This window comes from Penicillium verrucosum, assembly GCF_028828655.1.
Source record: "Penicillium verrucosum strain IBT 35672 chromosome Unknown utg000002l_segment0_segment0, whole genome shotgun sequence".
Lineage (NCBI taxonomy): Eukaryota > Fungi > Ascomycota > Eurotiomycetes > Eurotiales > Aspergillaceae > Penicillium > Penicillium verrucosum.
Genome location: NW_026643211.1, coordinates 1083324 through 1103108, shown reverse-complemented (window position 1 = coordinate 1103108; position 19785 = coordinate 1083324). Strand labels below are relative to the sequence as shown.

At 49.8% G+C, this 19785-nt stretch overlaps 8 protein-coding genes across 8 annotated transcripts; 5 read left to right on the top strand and 3 right to left on the bottom strand.

The window, feature by feature from the left end:
- Nucleotides 1-81: 81 nt before the first annotated feature.
- On the top strand, nt 82-1224 carry argB (ornithine carbamoyltransferase; the record flags this gene model as incomplete). The annotated part of the gene is made up of 1 exon (XM_057218757.1): nt 82-1224. One exon carries the CDS (start codon nt 82-84, stop codon nt 1222-1224), a length of 1143 nt encoding a protein of 380 aa, XP_057072848.1.
- A 745-nt stretch (nt 1225-1969) lies between these two features.
- N7516_006036 (uncharacterized protein) lies at nt 1970-3315 on the top strand (the record flags this gene model as incomplete). The annotated part of the gene is made up of 2 exons (XM_057218756.1): nt 1970-2942; nt 3005-3315. The coding sequence occupies 2 exons, from the start codon at nt 1970-1972 to the stop codon at nt 3313-3315; spliced, it is 1284 nt and encodes a 427-aa protein (XP_057072847.1).
- Nucleotides 3316-3694: 379 nt separating this feature from the next.
- On the top strand, nt 3695-5121 carry N7516_006035 (DUF3984 domain-containing protein; the record flags this gene model as incomplete). Its single annotated transcript, XM_057218755.1, has 2 exons — nt 3695-3700; nt 3763-5121. 2 exons carry the CDS (start codon nt 3695-3697, stop codon nt 5119-5121), a joined length of 1365 nt encoding a protein of 454 aa, XP_057072846.1.
- A 1086-nt stretch (nt 5122-6207) lies between these two features.
- Nucleotides 6208-7235, bottom strand: N7516_006034 (cut8/STS1 family protein; the record flags this gene model as incomplete). Its single annotated transcript, XM_057218754.1, has 2 exons — nt 6208-7067; nt 7160-7235. 2 exons carry the CDS (start codon nt 7233-7235, stop codon nt 6208-6210), a joined length of 936 nt encoding a protein of 311 aa, XP_057072845.1.
- Nucleotides 7236-7745: 510 nt separating this feature from the next.
- Nucleotides 7746-11098, bottom strand: N7516_006033 (ATP-dependent RNA helicase MTR4; the record flags this gene model as incomplete). Its single annotated transcript, XM_057218753.1, has 3 exons — nt 7746-7926; nt 7975-8540; nt 8600-11098. 3 exons carry the CDS (start codon nt 11096-11098, stop codon nt 7746-7748), a joined length of 3246 nt encoding a protein of 1081 aa, XP_057072844.1.
- Nucleotides 11099-11313: 215 nt separating this feature from the next.
- N7516_006032 (cytochrome c oxidase VIIc family protein) lies at nt 11314-11792 on the top strand (the record flags this gene model as incomplete). Its single annotated transcript, XM_057218752.1, has 4 exons — nt 11314-11376; nt 11433-11607; nt 11670-11702; nt 11767-11792. The coding sequence occupies 4 exons, from the start codon at nt 11314-11316 to the stop codon at nt 11790-11792; spliced, it is 297 nt and encodes a 98-aa protein (XP_057072843.1).
- Nucleotides 11793-12232: 440 nt separating this feature from the next.
- On the top strand, nt 12233-16687 carry N7516_006031 (Elongator subunit IKI3; the record flags this gene model as incomplete). The annotated part of the gene is made up of 9 exons (XM_057218751.1): nt 12233-13370; nt 13427-13519; nt 13571-14130; nt 14180-14333; nt 14387-14729; nt 14786-15054; nt 15111-15244; nt 15304-15583; nt 15645-16687. The coding sequence occupies 9 exons, from the start codon at nt 12233-12235 to the stop codon at nt 16685-16687; spliced, it is 4014 nt and encodes a 1337-aa protein (XP_057072842.1).
- Nucleotides 16688-18448: 1761 nt separating this feature from the next.
- Nucleotides 18449-19739, bottom strand: mvd1 (diphosphomevalonate decarboxylase MVD1; the record flags this gene model as incomplete). The annotated part of the gene is made up of 2 exons (XM_057218750.1): nt 19663-19739; nt 18449-19592 (listed from the first exon to the last, which is right to left on the bottom strand). Exons 1-2 carry the CDS (start codon nt 19731-19733, stop codon nt 18449-18451), a joined length of 1215 nt encoding a protein of 404 aa, XP_057072841.1. The 5' UTR covers nt 19734-19739.
- Nucleotides 19740-19785: the final 46 nt, after the last annotated feature.

Genomic DNA, 19785 nt, shown 5'->3' with positions numbered 1-19785 from the left:
TTCTAGGGCTCCCCCTTTCCTTTTTTCCCCTTTCCTTTTCCCACAACACTCCAATTACTCACCAATAACCTCCAGCTCATCATGGCTAGTGGACTCACAGCTGCCGCCCGCTATGGTGCCCAAAGTGTAAACCAATTGGCCGGCTCCACCTCATCTTTGCGTCGAACACTCCAGGCTAATGGAATCCGACGATTTGCCCACCAGACACCGACCTTACCTCCCACCTCTCCTTTCGCCCCTCGTCACCTTCTCTCCATCGCAGACCTTACCCCTACGGAATTCGCCACCCTGGTCCGAAATGCTGCGTCGCACAAGCGTGCCATCAAGTCCGGAGCTATCCCGGAAAGCCTTTTGGGATCCCTCTCCGGAAAGACCGTGGCCATGATGTTCAACAAGCGCAGTACTCGTACCCGTGTATCCACCGAAGCCGCCGCCGTTCAGATGGGTGGCCACCCCATGTTCCTCGGAAAGGATGACATCCAGCTCGGTGTCAACGAGTCCCTATACGATACCTCCGTTGTGATTTCCTCCATGGTTTCGTGTATTGTTGCGCGTGTCGCCAAGCACGAGGATGTCGCGGGTCTGGCACAGCACTCCACCGTGCCTGTGATCAATGCGCTGTGTGACTCCTTCCACCCGCTTCAGATCATCGCCGACTTCTTGACTATCTACGAGTCTTTCCCCGTCCAGGCACACAAGCTCTCCAGCCTGGGCCTGGAGGGTCTTAAGATCGCTTGGGTTGGTGATGCGAACAATGTTCTGTTCGATCTCGCCATTGGTGCTACTAAGATGGGTGTGGACGTGGCTGTTGCTACCCCTAAGGGCTATGAAATCCCTGCGCACATGATTGAAATCATTCAGCGTGCTGGTGAGGGTGCCGCCAATGCTGGCAAGCTCATCCAAACCAACGTTCCTGAGGAGGCCGTGAAGAACGCCGACATCCTGGTTACGGATACCTGGGTGTCCATGGGCCAGGAGGAGGAATCCAAGAAGCGCATGAAGGCCTTTGAGGGCTTCCAGATCACTGCTGATTTGGCTAAGCGCGGTGGCGCTAAGGAGGGCTGGAAGTTCATGCACTGCCTGCCCCGCCACCCCGAGGAAGTAGAAGATGAGGTCTTCTACAGCCCACGCTCTCTGGTCTTCCCTGAAGCCGAAAATCGTTTGTGGGCGGCTATTGCCGCGTTGGAGGGCTTCGTTGTGAACAAGGGAAAAATTGTGGAGTAAATACCGGTTAATTACGGAGTTTATATAGAAATGCCGAACACCTTTTTACCCGGCCAATGACAGGCTTGATGATTTGATATTGCGGAGTCAACCAACCTTGGAAATGTTCAGGGTTCTCCGGAACCAGTGAACCAATCAAAAGATGCTCCGACAGCTTTGGGGATTTTCGGATGTGGCTCCTCCAAAAAATGGCGGGGACTTCCGAATCTGAGACATGACCCTCTATTATATTCTGACGCAGATCATCTGGATTGGCTATATTATACAATATACTTGCTAGTTATCAGCTATATTTGAAATCTTTGGAATCCCCAGGGCTACATCAAGAAAATACATAGGCACAATATCTACGTTCGACTTCGGAAGTTGCTTCGCATTACCGAATCCACCATCACTGTAAGTGATATAAAACAGAATATGTCGACTATCAGAAGTCCCCAAAACTGCATATCCCCGAGTTCATGCTCGAGATTCAGAAAACATGGCATTTCGCACTAATGCGCGTTGGAACTCGGGAAATCCGAGGTAGGGTCTCGGAATCATCTGTCACCCCACATTTACTCCACGCTCCGAAGGGGATCTCCAAGACGGTTGATCGGGTAGTCCTTTTGGGGGAGGGGGAAAAGGGTGGAGTCCCAGCAAATATACATAAAGCTTGCTTGAGAACTTGGAATACCGAACATCATTCACTCAATACTATTCCAGTTTTTAGTATCTCACCATCAAATTATCCCCTACGCCCACAATGGGGTTCGAAGACAAACGAGTTGTAATTGTCGGCGGCGGCCTAGGAGGCATGGCCTTTCTCAATGCCGCACTGTACGCAGGCTTGAAGAACGTGCAACTGTACGAACAAGCCGCAAACTTCGGTGAAGTCGGTGCCGGTGTGAACATCACCTCGAACGCAAACCGCATCCTGGACGCATTCGGTCTGCAAGAGAGCATGAAGCGCAAGTCATCTGGCAAGCTGCCCTGCTATATGGAATACCACGACTACAAGACCGGAGACTATCTTGGCCACATTGGTGAATTCTCACAGCCCCACGCGCGCCTCCTGCACCGCGCCCACCTACTGGACTCGCTGAAGGAGCGCGTGCCGGAGTCAAGCCTGAACTTAGGCAAGCACCTGGCATCCATCGACCGCAACACTGCCGCTGGTGCTGCACCGTACACCCTTCGTTTCCAGGATGGCAGTACCGCCGAGGCAGATATTGTAGTCGGCTGTGATGGTATCAAGTCGAATGTGCGCAGGGATATGGGCCTGGGAGACGACCCCAACTACTCTGGCCAGGTTGTGTACCGTGGATTCGTCGATTACAAGGACCTACCCACTGAGACGGCGGCGCTTCTGCGCAAGACTGTGAACTTCCGTGGACCCAAGCGCCATCTCCTGATCTTGCCTATTGGTAACCAGGAGACGGGGACCGACCGTGCTGGCGTGATTGGTTTTATGTCTGAGTCGTTGGAGGCATGGGACTCTGAGAGCTGGATGTCGCGCTCGGATATTGATAGCCTCCAGGAGCACGTCCGTGACTGGTGTCCGGAGGTGCAGCATATCGTTGCGGGCCTGCGCAAGAGCTCCGAGGACGGCAAAATGCTCAAACAGGCGCTGTATGTGCGTGACCCTATCGCCAAGTGGTATGAGACGAAGAGTGGACAGAAGGATGCTGGCATCATTCTGCTTGGTGACTCGGCCCACTCGACTCTTCCTCATCAAGGTATGCCGCATCCTACCTATGTGTAGTCCTAGTGCGGGACATATACTAACAGTATGCTATAGGCCAGGGAACATGCATGGCAATTGAATCCGGCATTGCCCTCGCAACAGTCCTTAGACACTGGAAGACAGATGACCTGGAGACTGCATTCAAGTTCTACCAGGACCTACGCAAGCCCCGGACAGACCGGATCACAAGGACCAGCTACGAAGCCGGCAAGCTGGCTAGCTCAGACTCTCCCGGCCAGATGTCCGACAAGTTCAACCCGGATGCATTGAGGGAGCGTATGAGGTGGATTATGGAGTATAATGTTCTAGAAGACTTGAAGACCAAGGGCCAGGGATATTTGGACTTTCAAGGTTCACGCCTATAAGCATATTGAGTATTGAGAATTTCAAGTTAATTCTCAGCAATTAACATGGAATTAAGGTCTTTCAACACTTAGTACAATTTTATCATCGTATGATTTGACTGTACAACTGGACGATTTCTATAAATCCATCATCTTCTCGGTCAATCCACTGGGCATCCAATTCTGTTTATTTACAACTTTCACGCTCCACACAATCTATCTCCATATACTCCGTAATGACTATATAATTTCTACCCTCGGGCAAAATACCCTTCTTCAACATTGCCGCTCGGCCACTTTCACATGTCAACCGCACGTGCATCAACTCCGCATTTCCAGCATCCCGACCTCTTCATTTCTAATCCCGCTTGAGGTTTCAGCTGCAACTGGAAAATATATCATGGAGGTAAATACAAGATTCATATCTGGACAAAAACATGAACTGGATATCTAACGTTGCACATATAGTTCACCTCGGGAGGCTTCCAGTCCTCTCGCTCATACCCCTCCCTCCGCCACATCTCTCTAGCACCCTTAAACCCACGATTTCCCATTGACGACGACACAGATCCAACAGATTATTTTAACAACCGCGATTATGAACCTACAGCTAGCGGTACTCGCACACCACCAGCATCATCCTATCTATCTAGCGTCTCAGTCCCAAGCACGCCACCGATCCTCTCCCACTCACGCAGCAACTCACGAAGCCGCCACACACGTAGCAAGAGCTCTACAAGGGTTCTACCCTTAAGCGACACGAACCTACACAGCAGGGACCTAGGCCATGCCCTGCACCATGTCCCAAACACACACAGCAAACAAACCAACATCTCGTATTCGCAAGGACGACGCCCTGTCCCAGACAACACGCCGAAATCCAAATACGACGCAGAATGGATGCTCCGCGCAGGAATCGCCCTATCCTCCTCGACCCGCGAGGAAAAAGGCCAAAGCTGGCTCTCCAAGCGCGAGACATCTACAAGTCTCGTCCCAGACACGCCCTTCGACGAAACATCCACTAACCGCCGCCACCACCGCACCAAATCAGGCGCCTCGTCACGTATTTCCCGCTCTGGCGCTTCAACACCAGGAGCCGGCACCCTCTCCCGTGCCGGTAGCAGACGCGTCAGTCGACGTGGCAGCAGAGTCCATCTAACCATGACCACCCTCCCGACTGCATCATCTACCTCAACGCCAACAGAGAGGGGAGTGTACATGCACTCAGGCGCAGACACAGACACAGGCACGGTGACACGCACAGCAAGCCCCGAAGCGCGCGGACGTAGTCCTCTAGTGCCCGACTTCGTAGACGCGCATATCCGCGCAGAGATGGAATCGCTACAGCACCGATTCCCCGATGGAGACTCTGTATACTGGGAGCGTGCTGGCTCGGACGAAGATGAGATTTCGTCTGAGTATTCGTGTGACTCTGACGAAATGCCCGATGACTTCGATGAGGCGGATTTGCAGCGGCTGACGCGTGAGCGTGGGTTCGGACTTGGTTCTTGGATTGATCGATTGGTTGAGTGGACGCTTTTCGGAGTCGATGAGTGGCCTGTGGGTGTTCCGGCTGCGACGGCTGCTGCGGCGGATGCTTCGCGTATTGGTATGGCGGATACTACTACTACTGTTACATTCGATGAGCCTGTTTTGGTGGATGGACGGGATGATGATACGCTTTCGCTTGGGTCGGCTGGGGATGGGGGTTTGTCGGATGGGGAGGGTTCTACTGGTAGTGCTGCTTCTATTGAGAAGCCTGGGAGTCAGGGTGGGTGGGAGGATGCTGGGTGGTTGTTTCGTTTGATTAAACGGGCAGTGATATGAATTATGAATTGTAATTGAGCGATGTTTTTGGTTGGGAGTGATTGTCTGTTAAATATTGTTTTTGTATTTGCTTGCTTGTACTTATTTATTAGCTTTGTTGTTTGGAATATCTATGAAGCTGGTTATATGTGGCCAAGCAAAAGCCCTAAAAGAATAGGGAAACACTCCAGTTTTTACATCATTCTACCTGAGGACAAAAAGGTCTAACAAATTTGATAGGATTCCAATGAAGCAAGCTAGTGTGACTCAAGGCCCCTATCAATCAACAACGTATCAAAAATATGTTGCGCGATATGACAGGATCAGAACGTATGTTGCAGACCGAGTTGGATGGCGAGTGGTTCTCCTCTAATGTGTAGAATAGGTTCAAATCTCCGCCAAATTTCCCAAAGCTGAGAAGCGCAAAGATTACCTAGGTTTGATGGCCTAAGATGGAATTTGTCGCTCTGACACGCATAACTGGAATATGCGAGGGATAAAATGGCACAAGCAATAGAGATTGAGACACGTTCCAAGAGTGAAACAGACAAAGACAGCTCATAACAGTAAAATAGAAGAAGAGAAAGAAGGAGACAAAGACAATGAGACATGAATGAAAGAGGGAAATGTATGCGACACCAGGGCGCCAGTAGATGTAAAGAGAGTATCAGAGTTGGAATGAAATACACAGATGAAGGAAAGAGGAAAGGATGGGTCATGTAAAGCTGAATACAACAAGTGAGCAAAGCAAGGACGAAAGAAAATAATACTGAGTCTGAATTCATTGAAAGATTTGGAAATCAAACAAGTTTAAAACAGCATTCATCCTGCAAATCTCCAGCCGAAAAAAAAGCAGACAAAGAAAAAAAAAACAAGCTGTAGGTTATCCGCCTTGAGTACTATAACGCCTGACCATGTCGATTCTAGGGTCATGCAGCAGGTATCGTGATCGTGACATGCGTCGAAAATTGCGCGGTCAAAGGGGTATGGACCGTCGGTCAAGCTCAAGTGAGAGCCGGCATGTATGGGGGGACGTGAGGCCGACACGCAAGAGCGGTGTAAATGTAATGGTGGTCTTTCGTGAGGAAATCGGAGTGACGTGAGTTATCACCATGGTCCGACCTTGACTGGGGTTCCCAGCCCATAAGTTCCGGAGAAGAGTTGATCCCGTATGGAGCTCATGTCGTTGTTGGCTGCGTGGGATGGCGTATCAGGTCCACCCATCCATCCCAAGCTGAAACCGAGTTCATTGACAGCTCCCTGGAGCTTTCCTCCAGAGGTTTGGTTGTGCTTGGCCAGCTTTTGATCCCAACCTCCGTACTGTAACTGAATACCGCCACCTCTTTTTGCCGCTTCCCGGATGACCAGAACCCATGCCTTGCACATCTCGTCGTAGGCTGAGTCTCGTTCGATGTTGTTCTGTGGCGTACTCCACCGAGGCAAGGCATGAATGATGTCGGTTGCCCCGTCTAGGTAGCTCAAGGATGTGGATGCTTGGGTTTCGTTTGGTGGAAGGAAGTTAGGAGTGAAGTCGCTCAGGGCATCAAGAAGGTTGGTGAGCGGCTGTCGAACTCGGTTGTAGGCATAATCCGATTCGGTGTTGCCACCCAACGGGAATGAGGACTGGAGGGAAGCCTGATAATTTCGAAGGACTTGAAGGGCTGAGGAGACATTTGGACGTGGGGATGTGTGCACAACCTCGTCAGCGAGTTGAGGATGACGCTCGCACATGGTCCGTACAACCGTCCGCAAGGCATCTGTATCGAGGGTCTCTAGCAGACGGGGCAGAGATAGAGGTCGACCTGAAACGTTCGGTCGGGAACGTTTGATGTTGCGGTAACTGTTCGGGAGTTGTCGAGGAGTGAAGGCAGGAGAGTTTGTCGGCGAAGCAGACATGCGTCCATCATGGTCGTTGTCGTCGTCGGCTTTCCGTTTACGGCTGGCATACGACGACGAAGGTGTAGACACTGGGTTTTGTCAGTATACAAATGCATCAAAGAGAACCACCTCAGGACAGAGAGTACAAATTATTTCAATGTCCGGGGAAGGGATATCTTACTCATACGGGAGGGAGGGAATCGGGAGTTCTCGTAGAAGTGAGGCGGAACAGGAGGTGTAGCCACCAAGCTGTTCATGGTGACAGCCAGATGGCGAAGAAGAAAAGTAATAGTCCAAAGGACTCGGGATATCCAAAAGAGTGAAAAAAGAACAGCAATAAGGCAAGCTTGAAGAAGAAGAGGATAAAAGGGTTGTGAAGTGGGGAGAAGAAGGGTAGAGAAAGGTAGCGGTGGAGAAAAAGTAGTCGTTGCAGGTGGCAACGCACTCCCTTTGCGCAGCTTTTGGAGATCTGTGCCCTTAAAGGAGGTTTGACATGGATTATACAAATATAGAAAGGAATGTTTTCTTTTAGAAAGAATATTTTATTTCTATAATACTCTTTCATAAAGAACCAAATCTCTTATGTATATTTCCTTTGGTTTCAATCAAATGTGTCAGATTTAAAACTTCTCCACTGCTTTCGGGCAAGACTATACGAATACCCGCATCATCTACTACTACACTAGTTACATTAAAAAAAAAAAAAAAAAGGAAAAATTGTGGGTAATCTTATTCTTTGGACACCGATCATAAAAGGGATATCGTATCTACAAGTACAGGGACTGGGCAGCAACAATATCGCGGCGGACCTTGCCCAGGGCCTCCTCGAACTTGCTCTCCAGGTCTTCGCTGCCCATCACCTTGGCAGCTTGGGCCATCTGCCGCAAACACTCTTCCAACCGGCGGAAGACACGGATCAAGCTACCCTCATAGACATCCGTCATTTTGCTGGGGCAGTTAGTATACTGCTAGAATAATGAGACGGGGAATGCATACCAGATATCTGCAAAAGACTTGCCCTGAGTCCACTCGTAGATCACCTCCATCAACTCCCAGTGGAAGCTCTGGACGTACTCATCCTCATTCACGGCCATCTTAGACTCCTGCGATACCTTGGCAATGATGCGGGCCTGTGCTTGGATCTCCTTGAGTGGCTTCGCCAACTCATCCTTGGCCAAAGTAGGGGCTTCCTTGACCTTTTCTTCAAACACGAAACAACTCATAACGGAAGCGATTTGCTCAGCAGTCAAGTTGTTGAAGAAACCATTAAACAGCAACTCACTCAGCATCAGCTCGTCACCTGTGCTAATCTCACAAGCAACACGAGCCTTCAACTGCACGACTTCGGCTTCGTTGATAAAACCAAAACGACGGAGCACACGTTTGCGACATTTCAGCTCATCAAGCTGCAAGACCGTCATAGCTTCTGTAATCTGCTTCTTTATCGCCTTGATCTTGGCAGTCAGGTCCATTTTCTCGGCATATTGCTCGTACAATTCACTCAACCGGGGCGAATTGTGCAAAGGGTTACTCAGGAGGCGAGACTCAAGAACCTCGATTTTCTATATATATTATGGTTAGCATCGTGAATCAGTGTTAGGGCAACGGGATCTATTCTTACCCGTAGCAGCTTCTTAAAGCTTTCATCCTTGATCTGCATGTTCTCAATCGGGTCAAGTAGCGGAACACCGTCTGGGAAACGCCTCTTAACTTCGCCAACAGACTTCATAATATCATTTCGAGAGCTGGGAGACGTGATATCCTTCGGAAGCATGATGCGAATGTGAGAGATTTCCGTGATGCAGCTCAGCACAATGGGCACAACCTCGCTGCGAGAAGGTTCACCTTCCTTCGCGGGGCGAACGCCTGGCGGAAGGTCTTGGAAAGACTTGGTGCCAATGGATGACCCTTCCGTTGTCCTCATCAAGACGTCAACAATATGAGATTGGTGAGGAGTCACTTTCTCGGTGTCATTGCTCGCCTGCTTGCGCTTTTTCTGGTTGATCACCACGCCCCAACCGAAATCAGCATCCTTGTACTTGACGTGGATCAATCGTCCAGGGTGAATAAAAGTCAAGGAGTAGTTCGGGTGCGTAATGACATGCTGAACATCCTCGGCAAATGCGTCCAGTTGTTTCCGTAGGTCGTAGTATTCACGGATGGTACCCTCGTCTGAGATCATCATATTGGCGCGTTTCTCCTCAAGACTCTCGAGCTCCTTCTCCAGGCCTGAGACGCTTCCAGTGTTCTGGAACTGCTTGAAGCATCGTTCGAGCATGTATTCGGGCGAGATACCCTCCACACGCAGCAGATTGAGAATCATATTGTAGCCAAGGTGGAATGCGGAATTAAGTCGGTCCTGTTCACCGCGCACGATCTCCTTCGCGACTGCTGGGTCCATCTCCTCTCCGACCATCATGATCACAATACCTCGGTCATCGAGACCTCGACGACCAGCACGACCAGACATCTGGATGAATTCAGACGGGGTAACCCAACGCTGGCTAGTTCCATCGAACTTGCGGACACTGGTGAAAACCACAGTCTTCGCAGGCATGTTGAGACCAATGGAGAAAGTCTCGGTTGCAAAGAGGACTTTGATGAGACCCTCCTGGAACAGAATCTCAATGGTTTCCTTAAGAATTGGCAGCAAGCCTGAGTGATGGACACCGATACCTTGTTGCAAAAGCGGAAGAATGTTTTTGATCTGTGGTAATTCGCGATCCTCTGGAGACAACATTTCGATGGCACTTTCGAAAACCTTGGATACCATGTTCTTCTCAGAATCATCGTTGAAAGTCAGTTTGCTCATCTGCAAAGCGCCTGCTTCACACTCTCGCTTGCTGAAACTGAAGACAATGACGGGGTTGTAGTTCTTGAGCATGATCATCCTGACGATCTTGTAGATATCCGATGGGCCCTTATTTCCACCCTTGTTGATTTGCTTGTCCTTGCCCTTGCCCTTCCGTTTGGCCAAAGCGTCGGCCGGGTCGTCTCCTTTCTTGTCAGCAATGGCGCTCATTGCATTCTGGAAGTTCTCCTCGCGGAATACTCCCTTTTCATCCACAACAAGATGGATACCCTCTCCACCGGCGGGGAAGAAGTAATTCTGGAGAGGGGTCGGACGATAGTTGGTGTAGACAACGTGGCAGGGCTGATTATGCATCTTGACAATCCATTCGGCGAATTGCATGGCGTTCGGGATAGTGGCGGACAGGAAAACATAGCGGACCTTATCGGGCAACAGAATGATAGTCTCCTCCCAAACAACACCGCGATTCACATCTCGCATGTAGTGAATCTCATCGAAGACTACCCACTGAACTTCACGCATAATCTCAGAGCCACGGTACAACATGGAGCGAAGAATCTCTGTGGTCATAACAAGGCAGGTAGCAGTGGGGTTGATGGTCACATCACCAGTCATCAGACCAACATCACCGAACTCAGCAGCAAATTCACGATACTTCTGATTGCTCAGCGCTTTGATTGGACTGGTGTAGATCACTCGCTGGTTTTGTTTCAAACTTTGCGCAATCGCGTATTCTGCCACCACGGTCTTTCCAGCACTAGTATGAGCTGAAACCAGCACACTCTCCTCACGCTGGATTGAAGAAACTGCGACCTGCTGGAAAGGATCCAGTGTAAATGGCCATGTCTTTGCGGGATTCGCCGGAGGCTTGTGCTGGGAGATAGGCACATAAGGGTAGTTTGGTGGGATTGCGACTTGGTGGCGCACTTGATGAGACACAACAACTGCAGAAGTGTCTGTGGCACCTGAAAGTCCTCCAGAACCTGCAATTTCGCGCTCTTGCTCGGTTTCAAAAGAATCAGCGAGTACTGGCTCGGGTTCCTGATCCAATCGAGGTCGCTTCGTCTCGGGTTGCTCTGGTTCGGACAGAGTCGCGGGGGCTTCGGCGTCTGCTGAGACAACTTCCGCAGCAGGTGCATCGGTCATCGCAACATCACCCTTCTGTTCGGGTTGGATATCTGCAGTTTTCTTCACATCTCCATTCAGTGGTCGTTTTTTGTTCTTGTCCTTCTTCACGCGCTTGGGGGCACCTTCCGACGGTTGAACCGCCTGAGGCTGGTCCTCAAAGACGTCAAAGAGCTCATCCATCTCCAGCGGTTGCAATTGGGGAATCAACCACAGGAGGAGAATGAGCGGCGTGGGTAACCGGTCTGGACTTTTTGGGTTGAGAAATTTAAAAGTTCTATCCACATGGGGCAAGCGGTGGGGGAGATCCCGAGCAGAAGAACAGCAAAAGACGCTAAACCCGATTTTGAAGCACTGTAAATCACGTGATCTAAGATCATCCCATTCCGCACCTCGCGATGTTCACTTCGGCTTCGTCCGTGTCTTTCCGATCGTCCACTCTCTCCTCTTCGTTACTCAAGGTTAGTACATCCCACAGGAAACAAAACCATTGCTCTCCCTAACATTTTGATCTCAGATGTATTCCTCTGCTATCCGGGCCAGAATGGCCACCTCCTTCGCTGCCCGTCGTGGCTTCTCCACCACTCGCACCCAGCTTGGCAGCCCCTACCACTACGCCGAGGGTCCTCGCACCAACATCCCCTTCAACCCTCTCACCAAGCACTTCTTCTGGCGCTACTGGGCTTTCATGAGTTAGTGACCCCCAATGGACATTAGGTATGCGCGGAGCATGACTAACCCGGACATTATCTAGTTACCGGATTCGGTACTCCCTTCGCCATTGCTGGTGAGTTATACCCCCTCGCTACGACCCCACACCTTGAGTATACTCTAACATCTTTTTCTACCAGTCTGGCAAACCTACAAGACCAAATAAATTGCCCTTCACGCTGTATTTTTTTGCGATAACAGTTTGGGCGACTAGGTGGTCGAAAACTTGGATCGGGGTTGAAGTAGAGGCGGAGATCATGTGTAAAGCTAGAGATTATTATCGAGAATTGGTTCCGCTTGTCAATGACCCCATTGTAATTGTGTAGATGTTGAAATGTGTAGCTTAAAGGACGTTGAAATATGGATGAAGTCATTGGCTGAGCCGCTGTGGAAAACCAAAAAATCTCTGGGTCGGCGCGATTCATATATCAGTCCTCACGAACACAACCACTCCCAAGCAACAAGACAGTTACTGTCAACAGGGAAGTACGGCTGGTGTCTGGAATTTAATTTTCCTTCCAATCGTTTGAATTTCATACATTTACTGCTTTGATCGCTTCATGGCGGGGTAAAAAAGAAACATAAAAAAGTTACCCGCCCTGGAAGATGCGCAATTTGAGAAATGTCCGTCTCTCTGAGACGCAAATTGAGAGCGAGCTGCCTCTCACTGCTACAGCATGGGATACAGCTTCAGACTCGGTAGTGTGCACCTTTGGTCCCGCCGAGAACAATGCAATCATTGAGGTTAGACGGAAACGTGCTGAGATTACTTCAACTGATCCCCTGTCTCCCGAAGCATTCGAATGTATTGCTTCCTGGGATGCTCCGTGTCCTCTGCCAGATCTGGCATGTGATCGTGTACTCTCCCTGCATTACTTTGCGGACAATTTGACGACCTGCCTGGTGCTAGAAGGAGGTGATATCATCGTTGTTCGCGAAGAGCCCCTTCCTGGTGAAGACAAGATCGAAATCGTCGGGTCAGTCGATGTGGGAATCACAGCTGCAGCATGGTCACCGGATGAGGAAATGTTGGCTCTCACCACTAGAGCCCAGACGTTTTTATATATGACCAGAGACTTTGAGAATGTGGCCGACATTACTTTCGCCCACAGTGACCTGCAATCGTCACAGCATGTGTCAGTCGGATGGGGTAAGAAAGAAACACAGTTCCAAGGAAAGAGAGCCAAGGCTCTTCGAGACCCGACTGTACCGGAAAAGATCGACCAAGGAATCTTGAGCAGTAACGATGATTCCAGCACTACGATCAGCTGGCGAGGAGATGGTGCATATGTTGCTGTGAACAGCGTCGAAGCAGATACTCGCCGTGTAATCAGGGTGTACTCGAGAGAGGGCACTTTGGACAGTGTGAGCGAACCCGTTGACGGTTTGGAGGGCGCTTTGAGCTGGCGGCCGTCTGGCAGCTTGATTGCTGGAATTCAACGACTTGAAGGTCGGATCGATGTGGTGTTCTTCGAAAGGAACGGACTCCGTCATGGCGAGTTCTCTCTTCGTCTGTCCGAAGAGGAGATGGAATCATGGGCTTCTCGTATCCACCTTGCCTGGAACGTCGATTCTACCGTACTTGCTGTCAAGTTCCAAGACCGTGTACAGTTCTGGACAACGGGAAACTACCACTGGTATTTGAAGCAAGAGCTTCCTATTACGGTTGATACAAGTTCTTCGCTTCCATACTCTTTCCAGTGGCACCAAGAGAAGGCATTGCGATTGGTTGTTGGCTCCTCAGGTATGATGATATCTTTACATGAAGACTGAGCCAAGAATAAAAGCTGATTTGAACAGGTTCGATACTGGACGCGGATTATGTATTCGATATCAACCATGGCTCTACGTCTATCCCGGATGATGTTGGCGCTGTTGCAGTCATCGACGGCAGTAAGTCTTCTAATAGAAGCTGACTAGGAATGTTACTGATACAAGCATTAGAAACTCTCAAATTAACTCCGTTGCGAATGGCTGGTGTACCGCCTCCCATGGCGCACAACGAGCTGACTCTAGAGTCTAACGCCATTGACGTTGCATTCAGCAAATCTGGATCACGCATTGCTGTGCTGATGAGCAACAAGCTCTCCGTTTACCTATGGTCTCTGAAGAGCCGACCTGTTCCTATTCCTATCCTTGAGTCAAGCTATCCGTTATCAGATGACCCAGCTACTCGGCCCCGTCAGATTGCGTCCTTGAGTGAGAATGAAGTTTACGTGCTCAAGGACAACGGACCAAACTCGAGCCATATTGAGAGGACAATCCTGGACACTCGAACCACCGAATTTGTGTATCAGGCCGGAGATGAAGAGCAGCTGGCATCGATCTTCGCCGGTATTGGACACCACGCTCTGTGGTTCTCACATGCCCGCCAACCAGCTCGTCCTGTCAGCTACTCGAGCATTGAAGAGTCGTCATCGGGAAATGTAGATATTACTCCATGGGGTGAGAGCCCCAATGTTGACAGCCACTGGGCTCGTGTTGTCTCTATCTCTGAGGACGAGGTAAGATTATATTCGTTTTGTATTTGGAGTTTTCTGCTGACTTTCGTAGCGCATTTTGATTGCAATGACGAGAACTGGCGCCTTGTATGCCAACAAGCGAGTCCTTGCGCGAAACTGCACGTCTTTCCTCGTGACCCCATCTCATCTTTTGTACACCACATCGGCTCATCTTCTGAAGTTTGTTCATCTGAACCATGTGGATGGTAAGGTTATTTTTGGGCGTTCATGTCTTCATAAGCTAACGTGAAAACTGCAGAAATGGAAGTTCCCGAGGACACACCAGAAACCGATGAACGGTGCAGAAGCATTGAACGTGGCTCTCGGTTAGTTTCAGTGATACCGTCGATCTTCGCGGTCGTTCTCCAAGCTCCCCGAGGAAACATCGAGACAATATTCCCTCGTGCTCTAGTCTTGGCTGGAATCCGTACCTTCATCGACCAGAAGAAATATCGGTCTGCATTCCTTGCCTGTCGCAGTCAGATGGTGGATCTCAACATTCTCCATGATTATGCTCCTGAGCAATTTATGGAAAACATCACTCTGTTTATTGACCAAGTCAAGAAGATTGATTACATTGATGATTTCATATCGCGTCTGTCGTACGTCAATACCCAGTCTTTCAAAAAGAAAGAACTATTTACTAACGCTCACATAGGGAGGACGATGTGTCAGAGACACTGTATAAAGACACACTGAAAATATCCAAGAACGTATCGGCAGCTGTGGCACAGCCGGACGGTCCAGCGGTTCCCTCGGTGCCAAAGATTGGCAAGAAAGAGAGCAAAATCAACAAGATCTGTGATGCATTCCTGGCAGCTCTTCAGAACCGTGTCGATACCAATTTGCAGAATCTCATCACAGCCCATGTTTGCAAGTCGCCGCCTGACATGGAGGCAGGATTGGGACTTGCCGCAGGACTAAGAAGTAAGTGCTCGGCTCTTTCGTCTTTTTCGATAACGGGGTAACTAACCGCATTACAGCACAACATCCCGAACAGGCTGAAGATGCTATTGCACACATGTGTTTCTTGACCGATGCTCACCGGCTTTACTCTCACGCGTTGGGTGTATATGATCTCGAGCTTACGCTGTTGGTTGCTCAGCAAGCTCAGATGGTAAGACTTTCGGATGGAGACTTTTGTTGCGTTATGACTTATCACTCACAAATTCTCAGGATCCTCGCGAATACCTACCATTCCTTCGTAAGCTTCAACAGCTCCCAGAGACTCGACGTCAATTTGAGATCGACAATCACCTTTCACGCTTCGAAAAGGCTCTGGGGCACTTGTATGCTCTCAATGCCCACGATGAGATTAGCGCATATGTCGTCAAGCATGTGTTGTATAAGGAAGCCCTTGAGCTTTACAAGTACCAATCAGAGCAACAACGGGAAATCACCGAGCTTTATGCCGATTATCTACAGGACCAGTCGAAATACAAGGACGCAGCAATTGGTAAGTGAATTGGTTGTAACACAGCGAGACAAAATGACAGCTAGCTAACTTTCAACGCTAGCGTACGAGTCTCTTGAGCTTTACGAGAGTGCTTACAAGTGTTTCAATCTCGCGCACAAATGGCGCGAGTCATTGTACTGTGCCATGATGGCATCTCTATCCGAGGAAGATCTGGCTGCCCATATCGACGGTCTGGTCACAACCCTGGTTGACGAAAACAAAGACTACGTCTCGGCGGCAACCATCTACGCCGACCATTTGCATGACATCGTCACAGCCGCACGACTTCTCTGCCAGGGATCCAAGTTCGCCGACGCAGCACGTCTCCTTACACTCCACGGCAAGCAAAACCAGGTTGCCGAAATCGTTGACTCTGGCCTCGCTGAAGCAATGGGCAACATGACAGACCTTCTTGCCGACTGCAGATCTCAGCTCAATGCCCAGGTTCCACGACTCAACGAACTCCGTCAGCTTCGTGCCGCCGACCCGCTTGCTTTCTACGGTGGTGATCCTACCGGTGGAGACGCGGGCGTCGATATCCCGGACAATGTCTCGCTGGCCCCGACAGATGCATCTACGCTTGCTGGTCGCTCCATGTTCACCCGCTACACGGGTAACACCGGGAAAACAGGCAAGACTGGAATGTCACGCCATACTTCGAAGACCCGCCGGCGTGAGGAACGCAAGCGTGCTCGTGGTAAGAAGGGCACCGTTTACGAAGAGGAATATCTTGTCAACAGTATCCGACGACTCATTGAACGGGTTAACTCGAGCGTGTCGGAGGCTGAGACTCTTATCGATGCTCTGCTGCGTCGTGGCATGCGTGAGCGTGCAGCTGCTATCGAGAAGGCATTGCAGGAAGTCCTGACTATGTGCGCAGATTGCCGGGACGAGGTATTCGAAGTTCCTCCCCCCAATGCAAAGGCAAGTGAGGACCAGGAAGATGAGGAGAATGATGTCGAGCCTACCATCCCTCCTATTTACGCAGGCGGAGGCGCCGGCGTCTTGAGAGAAAGTATAGCCATTGTTGAGGGTGGTGGTGCCGCTCGCGTTAAGGAGATCCCTATCGTCAAGGAGATGAAGAAGTCCTCTTTGCTAGTTTGAGCAGTCTATTGATGTGCCTGTGCCAATTAGCATCTAGATTACGAAATTAAAAATAAAAAGTTGCTTCAGTTCCAATAATTCCGCCTTTATGTATGTAGCTTGAGAAAGTGACCACAAAAACATAGTTAGTCCTCGTCTACGATATATCTAGGGCTTCAGCCTTGAGTGGGCAATTCAACGTCCGTCCCAAGATGGATTCCAGATAGCATCAGGCTTCTTCAGACACCTTTATGAAGTCAAAACAACAAGGGTTATTCGGCTTTTGGCACTGGGGACCTTCGCGGCAAAGTCCCTATTCCGATAGCGAGTTTCTACTTTGATCCACAGGTTACACTTGTATGACTTCCTATCGGCTTTATACGAGACGAAATGGGATACTCTCCGTGATAGCCTATTCTCGACTGGAGCCTGGCCTCAAGCGTTGTGTTTGCATAGTCGTGGGGGATGTTCCGTCTCACCGTTGATTGTTGACATCCTTGGATGGCAAATTGAGAGTGGTGTCCTTGCAGCTATATGGTCATTCTCCTATTATTGTTTTGCCTTTTTTATTGAGAGAGCCGAGAGGCTAAGAAGTGCTTAGTCTGCACACTTGAAGATATTAAAGGTGAACTATATCCCTTTGTATGGAGATAATTCAACTTCGAGTTCGAAGGTATATGTACACATGCCCTCAATGGCTAACTGCAAGTCTATGGTGCACAAGTGAACATGATCACTCATATAGTGAGAACCGTAAGTGATGCGACTCCAAAGTGCGGGGAATATCCTGAAGCGATCAAGAGATATACTGTGTCTGTCGAGATAAAGTAGCACAATAGACACAGTTTCTTCACTAGATGACACAAAACTGACACATATATATGTTGTGCCCCCCCTGGATGGCCAGTTGTCAAGTCAACCGAACACTGTGTACAAGGTATCTAGAATGGGAATATAAAAAAAAGACCAAGTCCCACATCTGAATACCAGGACTGCAGCCAAGAAAGGATACCAAAAGAAAGCCCCACGCAAGGCCGCTCCTTTGCAAGAACAGTAAGTGAACCTGTCGGAGTATCTATTAGCTGGTCCCAATCTCTTAATGTCTTGATTCAGACTATGCACCTCTCTATCTCAACATATATCACTCTCCTGTTGGGTCTGGGCACGCTAGCGACAGCCCAGGTGGAATCCAGGTCTATCAAATGTCTTTGCAACGGTATAACCGAGAATTCTCAGTCTGCCTGTGCTCAGACTGGTGGAAGCTTCAATGCTACCGCCTGTGGGTTTGCAGGTTGCTGTGTTTATGCCAATAATGAACAAAACAGGTTCATTGAGAATTGTAGGACGCTAGGATATGGCTTTAGGCGCTGTGATGATTGTCGTTCTTGTTGAGAGGTCAGAAGTATTCGCTGGTGGAAATTATAGTAAGACAGATATTGGACCTCAAAAGTTGGAAGCGAACACTCGATTGATTTCCAAGGTTGCATGTATTGTGTCGTGTTGCATCAAGTGCAAGATATGTTGTTATTATTATTATTATTATGAATGGAAACAGATGTATTGCTTCAGTAGAAACCGAGACCCCGCTGTTACCACGGTATTATTATGTTCTAGATTATCGGGGAGAAAAAAGATACAGCGAAAGGAATATCTGCATCAAGCTTGGATGGCCAAGTTGGATTGTCCGCAAAAGAACGGTGGGGTATCTTTCAGGCTGAGAAGCCTTCCAAAGTTGGCCAAAATGGGAATACCGTGTTTCCCGGTATAGCTTATTCAAGCTTTCTAAAGAGTGCTGAGGATCTCACCAGTCTCACTGACAAGGTGGTCCTCAACCTTGACGGGACCCTCTCCGACGCCAGTCAAGATGACACGGCTCACACCCTCCTTCAAAACTTCGACGGCGCGAGAGTCAACCTGATCCAAGGAAACACCAGCAGTGACATTGGCCACTCTCTCGTAGAATGCGCCGTCCCAACCCTCAGTGTTGGGGCCGAGAATAGCCTTGACGGTGCCAGCCACAACCTCAGAGTCCTTATCTTCATAGTAGATGACAGCATTTGGGCCAGCATCGAAAGTGTAGGCACAAACCGTGCGGCCAACAACGCGGTTGATGTCGTGCACAAGGCGGACGGCAGCACGAGAGACGTCATTCATGTAAAATATAGGGGGCCACGAGTCGAGGCAAGTGGCGTGGAAAGTGTTCGAGTCACGCATAGTAATCTCCGCGAAGTCGGGGAAGTTGCGGTTTTGAATAGCAGTCTCAATGGCAGTCATACGCCCGGGAACAACGTTCTGGGCACGCTCAGCGAAGAGAGCGGAGGTGGCCACAGTAGTCTGCATCCCCTCAGTGCTAGGAACATCCTTTTTCTCGGCACTGACAACCAGAACAATGGCACGCATCTCAGGCCAGTGGGATGCAGGAGCAACTTCCTCAGCCAGGCTGTCGCTTCCATCAGCAAGCTCACCCGTGCGCCATGCGACGTATCCGCCCATCAGGGAGCGGCATGCGGATCCCGAGCCTTGGCGTGCAATACGGCTTAGGTCCTTAGGGGACTGGGGAAGTTCGTAAAGGTCGGCGACAGCGCGGACCAACGCTGCGAAGCCAGCCGCAGAGCTGGCCAGACCGGCAGCAGTGGGGAAGTTGTTCTCGGAGACGATACGGAGAGGGTGGGTGGAGAGCTTGGGGAGCGAGGAGTCGGCATCCTCAAGGGCCTTGCGGAGGGCACGAAGATTGGAGATACAAGCAAGTGTGCGCTTGGAAGACTGGATGTCCTGGGAACTGCCATTCAGGTTCAGGGTGTCCGCAGGTGGGTATTCGGCAGAGCAAGAAGCAGTGGTCAAGGTACGGAGAGAGCGCTGAGAGAGTGTGACTGAGAGGGATGAGTTTGTCGGGAGATTGAGAGTAGTATCACGCTTGCCCCAGTATCTAGAATAATCTTGTTAGAACAAAACGATTTGGTATAAAATGGACGAGGGGTAATCGAAGAGCGGCATACTTAATAACAGCAATGTTTACCGGAGCGGTGGTAGTAGCCCGGTAAACAGACTGGTTCGAAGTGGACGCCATTTTTGCCTCAGAAGAATAAAAGAAAGATCAATGAATTTCTCGACAACAATAA